The 13776-nt window shown below is 38.0% G+C and overlaps 1 protein-coding gene across 7 annotated transcripts in view; it reads right to left on the bottom strand.

The window, feature by feature from the left end:
• The window catches only part of FRYL (FRY like transcription coactivator), a 244266-nt gene that overhangs the window by 51737 nt on the left and 178753 nt on the right, over positions 1–13776 (bottom strand). For 6 of the 7 annotated variants that reach the window (XM_024746667.1, XM_024746666.1, XM_024746671.1 and 3 more), the window contains 9 exons: positions 12281–12540; positions 11770–11910; positions 8600–8768; positions 6506–6590; positions 5866–5978; positions 4753–4903; positions 3980–4083; positions 2178–2363; positions 449–653 (listed from right to left, as the gene is read on the bottom strand). In XM_024746667.1, the coding sequence (XP_024602435.1) occupies positions 449–653; positions 2178–2363; positions 3980–4083; positions 4753–4903; positions 5866–5978; positions 6506–6590; positions 8600–8768; positions 11770–11910; positions 12281–12540 (1414 nt within the window). The remainder of the gene's footprint in view (positions 1–448; positions 654–2177; positions 2364–3979; positions 4084–4752; positions 4904–5865; positions 5979–6505; positions 6591–8599; positions 8769–11769; positions 11911–12280; positions 12541–13776) is intronic. The other variant, XM_024746670.1, reaches the window with a different exon arrangement.

The following is a 13776-nucleotide window of genomic DNA, read 5'->3' as shown; positions in this document are numbered from 1 at the left end:
CATGCTGGATTACTCACCAGTTCCAAAAATACTTTGTTTTCTCACACGTCTGTGATTTTGCTCTTGCTGTGGTATATTAGCCCCTTTCTCCCCACCTACGTTTCTTCTTTATTTATAGTGCTTTTGCAAAGAGTAGGCCATAAATAAATATTTGAAGATTGAATGTTAATGTAGCTAATGGAGGCAGAAATATATATTCAGATAATACTGTATCCTCTTTGGGTACCTGGTATCTAGTCATGATTAAGGCCCTCCTTAGGTATAACAGTGTGAGCAAAAGAAGAAAGTCCCTGGTTGCATCAAATTTTCTAAATATTGCACAATACAAACCTGCCTATTCCAAATCAATGACCCTTTGGAAAACAAAATAGGGTTCGCTGAAGCTGACAAATGAAACAATGACTTAACACAGCTATGCGTCAGGAATGGTAGGAGCTGCAAACGTTACCTTGAGGTAATGAATTCCATGAGGGTTTTGACTTTTCCGTCCTGCTCTACTGAGATGTCGACCTCGCTGAGGACGGTGGTGTGCAGATGTGAAATGGCAGCGCTGTTATTTCCTAAGCTGATACTAGAGGAGGTAGAACTTGAGCTGAGCCCTGAGTCGGTCATGGGGGAGGGCTGGTAATCAGGTATAAAATCGCTAACACCTGCTGAAAGAGACGCGGGGTGTGAATGCCCAGATGGAAGCAATCTCCCACAACCCTCAAAGAAGTGAGCCTCACAAGCACCAAATTACACTGAGTGAGTTTTTGAGCAAACATTGTTTTCGGAGCCTCTCAGTCAAACTTAACGATTTGGACTTGCTATGCAGTCCTGTGCTGCCATCTGCTGAACAAAGTTGAAACTGGCAGTTTCCTAATATTTTGGCATATTTCCTCAACATAGGTTGCCATTCACACTTCTATATATAATGAGAACTGGTTTTTAATTTCTCATGTTAAGGCGTCTATGCTTTCTGCTTCACTTTACTTAAACAAGGACGATTTTAAAGTCTATTTGTTATATTGATATTATGTCAATTATTAAATAATTCTAAAGGTCATTACTAATGCCCACACTTACAAAATAGCAAAAGGAGCCTTTAAAAACAAACACCAAACGATGAAATTTTGAATAGAAATGCTTTAACATAAAAAAAGGCAGTAAACTTTATTCCATTCATCTTTTAATCATGGTTTAAAAAGGCGAATAAGTTTACTCATAGATGTTTTCTCACTAACTACAGGTTTTTAAGTAAATAACACGGCTTTAAGTAAGTAACTTTAAAACGTTATTAACCCTGTATGTGGCATTATATGAGTAGGAAAAAAAAGTAATTTTATTTCAATTTTATAAGCCAATTATTTTCTAGATCATCTATTATAAACCTGATGATACTGATGAATGAAATAAATAAGTTAGGGCTATTAGGGAAAAAGAAAATACAGCTTGAAAAGTAAAACAAATTCACATCAACAGTGAAATAAATTTTACATTAAAGTCTCATTAATTTGGACCTCACTACTTCAAAATACATAATTTGGAACTTACTAAACTTCAAGATGTACAACATTTTGCAATCAGTATAACTGAGTGAATAAAAATTTTTTTTTAATTTTAAATGTCTTCCTTTGTCAATTTTTCAGATCTTGAGAGTAGGGGGAATCTAATACAAGTTCACCATCTTTGTCATAACCAGTGCTCAACAAATTAAGCCACTCTTTCATTGTACCTTTAACTTACATGTGGAGAGTTTAACATTTTTATGACAAAGACCCTTAAAGGTAAGAGAGATTCAAATACTCCAAGTTTAATTCCTTCTTCTATGAATTAATAAATAATGTCAATGGTACTTAAAATAATAAAACTACATTAAAAAATATTCTCTAGTATCTCAACTTCAGTTGATGTTCTCTAATGCAGGATCCCAAATTAACGAAGTACGGTTCCAGTTTCAAACTGTACTTTTTTTTTTTTTTTTTTTTTTTTTTTGCGGTACGCGGGGCCTCTCACTGTTGTGGCCTCTCCTGTTGCGGAACGCAGGCTCCACGGCCATGGCTCGTGGGCCCAGCCGCTCTGCGGCATGTGGGATCTTCCCGGACCGGGGCACGAACCCATGTCCCCTGCATTGGCAGGCGGACTCTCAACCACTGTGCCACCAGGGGAGCCCCAAACTGTACTTTTAAAGCAAATACCTGTGAAAGTATAATCTAAGTGTGCAATTTGTTTGACTGTAAGCACCCTGGGCTCATTAAACTCCTTGTTCCTGAGAAGGACAGAAGCAACAGTTCGGATGTTACTGTTGGATCCCATTACTATTAACAAGTGCAGAAGCAGGCGTTTACAATGTTCATACACCTCAGGGTGGCAGTGGTCAAACCCTAAAGAGAACAGTAGAAAATCATCATCAGTAAAGAGAAATAATGAGTATTCTTGCTATCAAACTCATATTTTAAATAGAAAAGCAGAAATTATATAAAATATTTTGTGAAAGATGACATAGTACATCAATCAAGTTCTTTATTGGCCTAGAATATGTATACACTTTTACAATAGCCTATTGTCCTACTGGACTAGGGAGAATCAAGACAAATTTCCAGTGTGTTTTATGTCTAAAATTTAGTAATCTCTTAGAAACTAATCCTCTGTTACATAACACTAGATGTAAAAGAACTTTTAAAGGCAAGCATTTTTTGTGCCTAGAACACAATAGAAAGTCAGGAGATGTTTGCTTACTGAAAGAAAGCAGTGCCTGTATAATATGTGTACATACCAGGAAAATTTAGGAGAAGATGGCTATTTTGACTTGCTTCAGGAGAGCAATCCTACAAGCATGAAAAGTGTTGCTGATGTGATGGATCCCATGTTTGTTACAGAGGGCACAGTGGAGTTTTAGCTGTAATAATCAGACTGTCCACAATCTAATTCTTTTGGGAAACACTTAGTACCCGTCTCAATTTCCCATTTACTCTGAAAGTTCCCAGTCCCATAGGTAAATTTATTTTACTCCTGCTACAGTTACAGAGATTTTCCTGCTGGAGGGCATACCTGTATGCCCTGTATGATAGGAATGGGTATAATAGACTTGTTTGTGGTTAAAGGAGAGGCTAGGAATAACTCTGCTCTAGACCACAAGAATCACGGTAAAAAGTGTCATGGAAATAACACACAGAAAATAGAAAGAGAAATAGGAAGAAACTTTCTTGAAACCATATCTCCTTTCCCACTGTGGAGAACAATATGGAGGGTCCTCAAAAAACTAAAAATAGAGCAACCATATATGATCCAGCAACCCCACTCCTGAGCATATACCCAGAGAAAACAAAAACACTAGAAAAGATACATGCACCCCAATGTTCACAGCAGCATTATTTACCACAGCCATGACATGGAAGCAACCTAAGTGTCTATCAACAGATGAATGGATAAAGACAATGTGGTCTATGTACCCAATGGACTACTACTCAGCCATAAAAAAGAATGAAATAATGCCATTTGCAGCAACATGGATAGACCTGGAGGGTATTATGCTCAGTGAAATGTCAGACAGAAAAAGACAAATACTGTATGTTATCACTTATAAGTGAAATATAAAACAAACTAGTGAATACAGCAAAACAGAAGCCGACTAATTGATATAAAGAAGAAACTAGTTGGTTACCAGTGAGGAGAGGGATGCGGGGGGGCGGGGGGGGGGCAAGGCAGGGGGGGGAATTAAGAGAAACAAAATACTGTGTATAAAATAAATAAGGTACAAAGGTATATTGCACAGCACAAGGAATGTAGCTGACATTTTATAATAACTATAAATGGAGTAGAATCTGTAAAATTTTTTGAATCATTATTTGTACACCTGAAACTAATATTGTAAATCAACTCTACCTCAACTAAAAAATAAATAAAATGCAACCTGTAAAAAAGCAAACAAACATACTATACTGACTTTCAATTATCACAAAAATATAAAATGAAGGAATTAGCGCCGAATATGTATTACCTATAAAGACTGCATGAAGAAGAAGATGGAGGTAGCTTCCCCATTCCACCTTCACACTATGATCGATAATGAGATCCGTCAAAAGGATGACGGCTATGTTACACCTATGACAAACAAGAGCATTATTCATGTGTCACTAGAGTAAACCTAGAGAAAATCTTATGCAAATTACTTGAAGATTTTAATATTGTCTTTTATGGAAAAAATACAATTTCTCAAGAATAAAAGAAGAAAAGAAATACAGCTGAAGAAACTGTTACGTGATAGCTTTAGAAAAAACCTATCTGGCTAAGGGCTCCTTGAAGTCAAGGCCCATATTTTCTTCATCTTCAACCCTAAGGCCTAGCACACTGCTTGCCACATAGTAGGTGTTCAGTACATGTTTGGTACAATAATACATTTCGAAAGAATGCAGTAACTGTTCTATTGTGATTTTTGCTAAATAGAAATCAGCTTAACTCAATTCAAAATAATAGTGCCTACTACCGGAAAATAATATTTTTCAGATGTAGTAACTGGGTCCCAGAAAGGTCAAGTAACTATGCCAGACACCCAGAAAAGCAGCAGCAGCAGAATTAGATTTAGTAATACTAATTGTAAACAGTGAGAAGTGTGAGTTTTTAGATTTCTTAAAATCTAAACGCACGGATCGAATTTGTTGCAGTATCAAAAGAAAGAAGGTTTCTTATGTTCTGTGTTGTCAGCGTAAAGAAAGCTGGAAGTGTTAGACAGTGGTTTGGCTCATATGAAATAGGAATGACACTGTGGTCCACCTGTGAAGAGGTAATCCAGGTGATGACGTTTCAGGCAAGTAATCCACCAGTGGTGACCAGCAGCCTCCAGCTGGTGGGAAGGGTAGTGGCTCTCCTTGATTATGCTCCATCACTTTCAGTCGCCAATTAGAATAAAGTGGCATTGAATCACCTATCAAAATAAAATGATCTCATTGTCTACACCATCTACTTTCCGCCAATATAAGCAAACTCTAGTAAAACACCAACTATTTATAGCATTGGAAAGTGATAAAAAGATTTTCCCACTATTTGGACATATGTTTGCTAGGTAGACATGGGTACAAATCTTATCAGATTAAGCAAATCAGAGAGAGAAAAGAGATATCAATTCAGGTTCCATCCTTTAAATCATAGCAAAACTACATGAGCATTTCATCATGATTCCACAGTTGATGTCCAAGCTATGAGACCACATTATAGGTAAAGCTGCCTTGTAACAAGGGCCTTCTGGTAAGTTACTCAGTTCTAAATTTCCTGAGATAGGGCCAGTACAAACCCATCTTCAAAGGAAATCTGCTCTACCACAGTGGGGCTGCAGGGTGCAGTAAGAAAGGCCATCAGGAAATGTGAGTTCTGTGTGACATGGGTAAGTCACTTAACCTCTCTGGGCCTCAGTTCCATCGTGTGCAAAATGAGGAGATTGGACCAGATCATCTTCAGGGTCCCTTCCAATCTGAAGGCTTGTGCTTCTATTCTACCCTACCTTAGTGTTATAATGAGACTCGGACACATTATTCATTTTGCAATTGCAAGGGAGAACGTTTTAGTAAAACGTGAATCCCACGAAAGTTCAAATCTGTTCAAAAAAGCAGCCTGTTGGTCAATGCCTGTTCTATGATGCTTCTTGAGAACGAATTCTTATGTTCCTTTTGATTTATCTACAGGGAACCTGTGCTTTTGAAACATATTTCCCCCACTTAATGTTGCTTCTTAAAATCAAGACATTTCAGATTATGTTGGAACACCACTAGTGGCAGTTAAATACCCTTCTTAAAAACAACTTCCGGGAAGAATATATTTATTAACATTAATATAATGATAATACACCTTGCCATCGCAGTTATTAAAAAAAAAACATTTGGAATGTATTACTTTTTTCTTCTTCATAAGATCCTCCAGAGCTGCTACTGTATCGAGATTCTAGTCTGTGATGTTGACGATTTAAATGACTGTTTAGTCCACTGTAGATGTCTAGGTGCACATAGCTATGGGAATGATCACTGAGTTAGTCACAGTTCATGGTAAAGTGGTATTTGTACTCTATGTTTCACTTTCTTTGCTTAAAAAAGAACACAGTACACAAAATACTAAAGTTTACTATGATATATATTAATTTCCACATTACAATTCAAAAGCTTAAGCTTTGAAGTCAATTATTTCTACCTGAAGATTTTTCTTAAATTGTTGTGATAATAATGTGCTGATGAAACCTATTCCATATAAAACAGGCAGAGTAAATATCCATTTAGAAAAGTTTAAAAATGTAGCCACACAAAAAGTGACTGACCATACTCTACCTATTCATCCATTAGCGCATATTAAAAAATCTAGCATGCCAGCATCTTTAATGTTAAAATAGTCAATGTGGAAAATTTCCAATATGGAAATATATTTCCTCACTAGAATTTTAACACGATGAAATATACATTCCAATGCAGAAATTATCATTTATGCTGATGATAATCTGTATACGTCAAGCTGACAGGCTAATGAAGAACAGAGAAGTACTTACCTCTCTTCAATATTCTCTTTTATGGGCTTATTATCGGGATTGCCGTCCATGGGAGCTACCATTGTATTGCTACTAGAAGTAGTTCCTGTAATCATAAACAAAACAGTATCTATGAATTTAAAACCTAGGATAGCTCAATAAGAACAAAAGATTTCAAATTATAGATGTCAAAACTCCACTAAAATGAGAAGGTGATTTTTAAAAAGGAATGTACTCTTAACAACCAAGAGGGTAAGGAGACAACAGCAACAAAATTATGGATACTGGAAAACAAATGGACAGGAAGTAATCAAGTGTTAAGAAGGCTGAATCCAGAGCTGTTAGTGGAGGAAACAAGAAGCTTCCGTATCTATACTGCTGAACCTCCAAAAGGTCAGGAATTAGTGGCTTCAAGTACCTCTGGAAGTAGGGGTTGAAGGAGGTGCTAAAAATGGCAAGAATGGGGCTCCCCTGGTGGTGCCGGGGTTGAGAGTCCACCTGCCGATGCAGGGGACATGGGTACATGCCCCGGTCTGGGAAGATCCCACATGCCGCGGAGCGGCTGGGCCCGTGAGCCATGGCCTCTCAGCCTGCGCATCCGGAGCCTGTGCTCCGCAACGGGAGAGGCCACAACAGTGAGAGGCCCGCGTACCGCAAAAAAAAAAAAAAAAAAGGCAAGAATGGTTGAAAATCTCTTTCATAAGTAGCTGGTTCCCAAGATCTACCCCTCTGCCTCCTGTAACTGGGTAGCTCTCTCTCCTCACTTCCAGAAGTCTCTTCTGATGTGAGTAAATCAGAGGATTTCTGGACTAGGGCACACCATATACAGGTGAAGGAGGAAGTACTTTACTGAGGATACGAAGACTAAGTGAAAACATACATACATACATACATAAATTTGCCATTGGATCCCCCGGCAACCTTCTTACATCACTGGGCTACCAGAAGGCTTGAAGACTGTGCAAGTGTGTGTATGTATGGATTATATGTATTGGTATACACACACACACACACACACACACACCTACACCTACACCTTCTACTCTAGGCAGAGGACTAGAAGAGTTTTCTCTGGGGAATCTGATTACTGCAAGAGAAAAGACCTATGTATACTTCTATCTACGAAATCATCATACAACAAATGACAAAATAAGTTCCATATATACCTACAGAACATCCAATCAACTTTTTAATATGCCTGTTAAGTGAACTATTCATGAAAAGACAGATCCAGAATTTGTAGGCTTTTGAGGAAAGCTTTTACTAAGACAAACCAAAACAAAAACACAGCAATATAAAGAAAATAGGAACTTTCACTGGTAGAAAATTTTATCAAATATACAGAAGATAGTCCAACCATGAAACATGAATAGGACGCTCCTAAAAAAATTCTAATTAAAAAAACCTCTCTTTGGAATTAAAAACATTCTAGCAGATATGAAAAATTCAACAGAAGCATTATTAGAAACCTCTTGGAAAATATAACAAAAAGATGAAAATAGATGACAAAAATAAATTATATAGTATGAGAGATTTCTAATTATACAATGTTATTAACATCACAAAAACATTTAATATAAACTGAATGGCAAAGAAATTCATAGAAACTTAACCTACAATAGCCCAGATATTATATTTTCAATGAAAGTTATTCCCACAGCAATGTAGTTTCTTCAACTCGAAATATTACAATAAGTATATGGGTATACATAAAAGTATATACACTCGTGTGATTGGACACTATGTATAATATATGCCCAAATAGTTATAATATGAAATTACACAGTAATTTTCAATAAGTGAGCATTTTCTATATTTACATACTAACTACAGTCATTTTAAGAAAGCATCTGTTGTATAGAGATATATAAATGTATATTCCAGTTCTAAATAAGTATGTAAGTATGTTTCCCTTTATCACATTACGAATCCTTACACTGTCAAACTTCTTTACTCATATGAGGATTTACAAAGTTTTGTCCGGTTAATTAGATATATGATTCATGTTTGCTTGTTTTCTTTATGACGATATTTAAAGCAAACGCTTGCTAAAATGAACAGTTATGGAAAGCTGCTCTTTTTATACAAAGTAGTCAGTTTTAAACGACTTCTCACCTGAGGTGACAGAAGGGATTTTACAGCTGGAAGTGATGCGGTAATATGGGGGATTATCCATGTGAGTGACGCCTGAACTGACAGGGTCGGTCAGCTGCAGTTCACTCACCAGTTCTTCTAGCAACTGCATTGTTTTGTCTCTACCTAAATATACAATAACTTTCTTCACCTGTCACAAAAGAAATTGTTCGGATAAGAAAAAGCACAATTTTTATCTCACAAACTTGTCTTGAGACAAATTTTATCAGAGTAAGTTCAACTTTAAGTGGTAGATGGATGAGCACAATCCTAGTTTGAATAGACACTGACTAGCAGTCAGATATTAATCAGCTTTATACGTACTGCCCTGCCTTCCCTCTAACCCTCAACATTGCATCTAATTAGGATGACCTAAATGTACTGTTTAATGGTGTCCATAACGTTATCTACTTCTTTTACCTTTCTGGGGTTTTCTTAGAAAAGCAACAGATAACTTGCCTTTCTTTAAATCAGTTTCTCTTTCAATGGAAACTTTCAATTAATATCATCCTAAGATTTTCCTCATATTTTTATTCAGCCAGCCTTCAAACCCAGGATTCATCATTTATTCTGCCTTCCCCGTTCTCTATATTCAACCAGCAGTATAGAGTGTTGACTAAGAGTGAGAATCTAGAACTAAACTAGAACTCCAACGACACAGTCTGGATTGGATTGTAGATGTAACTTTTACTAGCTAGGCGATCTGGAACATTCCCCTCAGTTTTCTCTTCTGCAATTAGGGACAATGTCACCTACTTCATAGGGTTGTTAGGATTAAGTAAATTAAAATTTATAAAGCACTTTAAAAAGCCCTAGTACACAGTACGAGTTAAATAACTGAAAAAAACTTTTCAGTAGTATGCTTTATAGGTATATTTTAGGAATATGTATTATTGAAATGGGCTGATCGGTGAGTAAGCAATCTCTCTTTTTTGTCTCTACTTTAATCCTTACTACTCAAAATGAGGTCCTCGTAGAAGATGCAGCGTCATCTGAGCTTGCTAGAAATACAGAATCTCAGGCCTCACCCTCACCTCCAGACTCAGAACCAGAACAAGATCCCCAGACGACTCACGTGCATACAGACGTGTGAGAAGCTCTGTCTTATTAGATGACCCCCAGACAAATCTTACAACATGCTTTATCACATCATACCAAAAATCTGATAACAGCTCCCTAATGATAACTGACCGTCCTCCACACAGCTCTTGAGCTCTCCGAGCTGTTCTAACTATTTGCTAATTCTCTGTTCCCAAGTCCAGTCTCCTCTGACCCAGGAAACGTCAAGTACGTTTCTTCCTCTGTGCCTTTGCTCTGACCCAGGTCATCTGAGTTGACACTCCTGACTCTAATCCTGTCAGGTCTTCAAGCCCCATCCCCGCTCCAGCTTCACTGCCTGTCCAAGAAGCTTTCACTGACTTTTCACCAACAGCTCTGGGTTGGAATTCCAGCTCCATGAAGACAGAGCTAAATGGCTGTGCGGCTTTGAGGAAATTACTCTTCTTTCCACCTTATTTTATTCATCTGTAAAACTGCAGTAATCTTAGCAAGGCCATAGATTTCTTCCGGAAATTAAGTAATGGAGATGAAGTGCTTATATCGTGCCTGGTCTCTAAGTAGTGCTTAAGAAATGACAATTAAGAAATTATTATTATTATTATTATCATTAAAAGTAGCTCTTTTAAAATTTCTGGCAAATGGCTATGCCCTGAACTTCATCTTGGCTTCTTAGAATTATAGCTTCATGCCTGTTTCTAGTGCCAACCCCGACTCACTCATTCATTCGTCTGATTAAGGGGAAGATTCTATGTGTCAGGCACTAGTCCAGGCTCTGGCAAGAAGGCAATGAACTAAGCAGACCAAAATTCCTGCTCTTAAGGAGCTGACAATCCACTGGGCTGATTGAGGCAAAAGTTATGAGCCAAAGAGGTAAAATATATAACAAGTTTGATGATAAGTGCTAGGAAAATCAATGAAACAGGGAAAGGAAAAGAAGAGCTTATGGGTGGGGGGCAGGGCATTTGCAGTTTTAGACAAGATGACCAGCAAAAGTATCAAGTGAGAACTGACATTTGAGGAAACGTCTGAAGGAGGTGCAGCAGTGAGCAATGTAGCTGTCTGGGAGAGAGAGAGGAAAGTAAGTACCAAGGCCCCAGGGCGGGATGCCTGGTGTGAAAGCAGGACAGCGAGCGGAGTCAGCGTGGCTCAAGGGCAGGGGGCCTGAGGGAGAGTATTAGGACGTGAGGTCAAGAGGTAGTGTGATGGTGTTGCTTGGTACCAAACACCCACCTTTCTCTAAGTGCTTCTCACTGAAGGTTAATCTTGTGACATGCCTTCAGAACAGTGCTTTCAGGATTCAAGTTAACTGGTTCGTTTAAAGTAGGATCCATAAGAACCTTCAGAGCAACATTCTGCAGAGCTAGTCTTCTGTGGACATACTTTAAGGAGATGCTACCATGTCACTGATAGCTATATCTACATATACACGTGTGTGTTTGCGTGCATGTGTGTATATTCAGTTTAACCTTCATGTTTGATAGTTTCACGCTGTTCTCTTAACCTGAGCAGATTTAAGTACTGCTTTCCCTCTAGAAGGCAAAGACATATTCTTCACTGTATATCTCTTATCATGCTTCTCCTTGCTTCTAGAAGCCTTACGGCACGATTCCATAGGCACTGAGCTCTCACTTCCCATCCTGCTCCAATATCCCAATGCCAGCCCCTGATAGGAAAAACTACTAACATCTCTCCACTTCCATATCACTTTCTCTCCAGTATCATCTCTAATCGTCCCAGACAGTGGTGATTCCAAAGTTATCCACTCTCAGGACTCTGCAATTTTCCTCTGTAGCCCTTACCATGACTGTACTTTATTACTGATTTATTCATTAAATAAATTAGGTATAGGTTCAAAGAATAAAATCTGTAGCATCCATCAGAACCTAGAAGAACACCTAGCCTGTCGCAAAGCCAGATGATATCTGTTAAATGAATCAATGGATAAATCCATGTGCTATTTCCTGATTTTCCTCATCTTGGCCCCTGCTTTGCCTCTGCTGGTCTACTGCTGCCCAGACTCTGACATCACAAGACACTGGGTAAATATATATATTAAAAAAATAAATAAAAAGTAAATGAACTTGAACACATACGTAAGGCAAGAGGCTTGGTTCACTATTCACTCCACAAATGCTGATCAAAAAGTGCAAAATTATTTTCAGGTTTTTTGGCCAGCCATCTGCGAGTGTGGTCCACACATTCTCCACCTCCGACCAGGCCAGCTCATCACCATACTAGAGGCAGAAAACACAGCACAGACTTTAGTAACGGCTGTCTTTTCAATATCAAACTTGCCATGTCATGAAATAATAGAAAATAATGCTTTTACAGACAGCTTTAATCTTTTCCACACTTTAGAGGAACAATCATTTCTTTCAACAAATCTGAACACAAGTATCATTAAGCACATATGATTTTAGCTTCCCCCCACCAAAAAGAAGATATTTTATATCTAATGAGAAGTTTTTTAAAGAAAGGAACTTACTGATAACACATACTTGTTTGGTTACCACAGGATCATCTAATCTCTTTGTCTATTTCTAACCTGTTTACTCCTAACTTGGTAATTCTGTCCAGCAACTGCAAATACAAAAACCATGTTACCTTTGCGGTCATGTACATCAGATTATTCAAAACCATGGCAGTGGCTTGTGGGGATCCCCAGCCTTCTCCTCGTAACCAGCGCCGGCTAGTCACCATAAGTTCTCGGTCTTTTAAGGAATCATCTTCATCTTCATCATGTCGCCTTGCTGTGGGCAACGGTTTTAAATCCACCAACTCGATGTTGTTCATCCACGGTAACAGGTAGTGCAGCATTACTTGCCTCCCAGAAGGGTGAGCTGTCTGAATTCTCTGGCTTATCTCTGTAATTAAGAACAAGTCAAAGAGGGAACGACTGATGTAATTGTGGTTTCCTTTGACTTATAATGAATTTAAATTTTAAATTTAACTTTTTAATTCTTAAAAAACAGCAAGCTTGATTTTATTCATTACATTTAAGAATTATGAGCACTGTTTCTCCTTTTAATGAATTTACCATTGATGACATCATAAAGAAAAGATAGCCGCTAACATATATCACACACTTAGCTTTTTTTGTTTGTTTGTTTTGCAGTACGCGGGCCTCTCACTGTTGTGGCCTCTTCCGTTGCGGAGCACAGGCTCCAGACGTGCAGGCTCAGCGGCCATGGCTCACGGGCCCAGCCGCTCTGCAGCACGAACCCGTGTCCCCTGCATCAGCAGGTGGACTCTCAACCACTGCGCCACCAGGGAAGCCCGCACACTTAGCTTTTATATAAAATCTCTGGCGGTTAAGAAAAACAAATGTCTGCACACTATTGGTGAGATTGTAAAATGGTGCAACTGCTATGAAAACAGCATAAGAGCTCCTCAAAAAATTAAAAACAGAACTATCATATGAGCTAGTAATTCCATTTCTGAGTATGTATCCAAAAGAATTGCAAGCAGGGTCTTGAAGAGATATTTGCACAACCACGTTCATAGCAGCACTATTTACAGTGGCCAAGAAGTGGAAGCACTCCAAATGTCCATTGATAAATGGATAAACAAAACACTCTAAATGTCCATTGATAAATGGATAAACAAAATGTGGTATATACATATAATAGAATGCTCTGCAGCTTTAAAAAGGAAAGAAATCCTGTTATGTGGTACAATATGGATGAATGCTTGAGGACAGTATGCTAAGTAAAATAAGCTAGTCATAAAGCCACAAATGCTGTGTGATTCTACTTATATGAGGTATCTAACATAGTCAAATTCATAGAAATAGAAAGCAGAATGGTGGTTACCAGGAGCTGGGGGAAGTTCAGGAAAAGGGTGGTTACTGTTTACTAGGTATAAAGTTTCAGTTCTGCAGGATGAAGAATTTCTGGAGGTCTGTTTCATAACAATGTAAATATATTTAACAGTACTGAACTGTACAGTTAAAATGATTAATATGGTAAATTTTACTATGTATGCTTTTTACCAAATAAATAAATGTAATTATAAGATAAAAGACAATCTTGATACATGGATGAATTTAAAGTGACCCATGAAAAATCTCACATATTTCGGTTTTATCTAGGGGAGACGCC

The sequence above is a fragment of the Neophocaena asiaeorientalis genome, unplaced genomic scaffold, assembly GCF_003031525.2.
Source record: "Neophocaena asiaeorientalis asiaeorientalis breed wild unplaced genomic scaffold, Neophocaena_asiaeorientalis_V1.1 scaffold19, whole genome shotgun sequence".
Lineage (NCBI taxonomy): Eukaryota > Metazoa > Chordata > Mammalia > Artiodactyla > Phocoenidae > Neophocaena > Neophocaena asiaeorientalis.
Note: the sequence above shows the minus strand (reverse complement) of the source record. Positions and strands in the feature narration are given on the sequence as shown.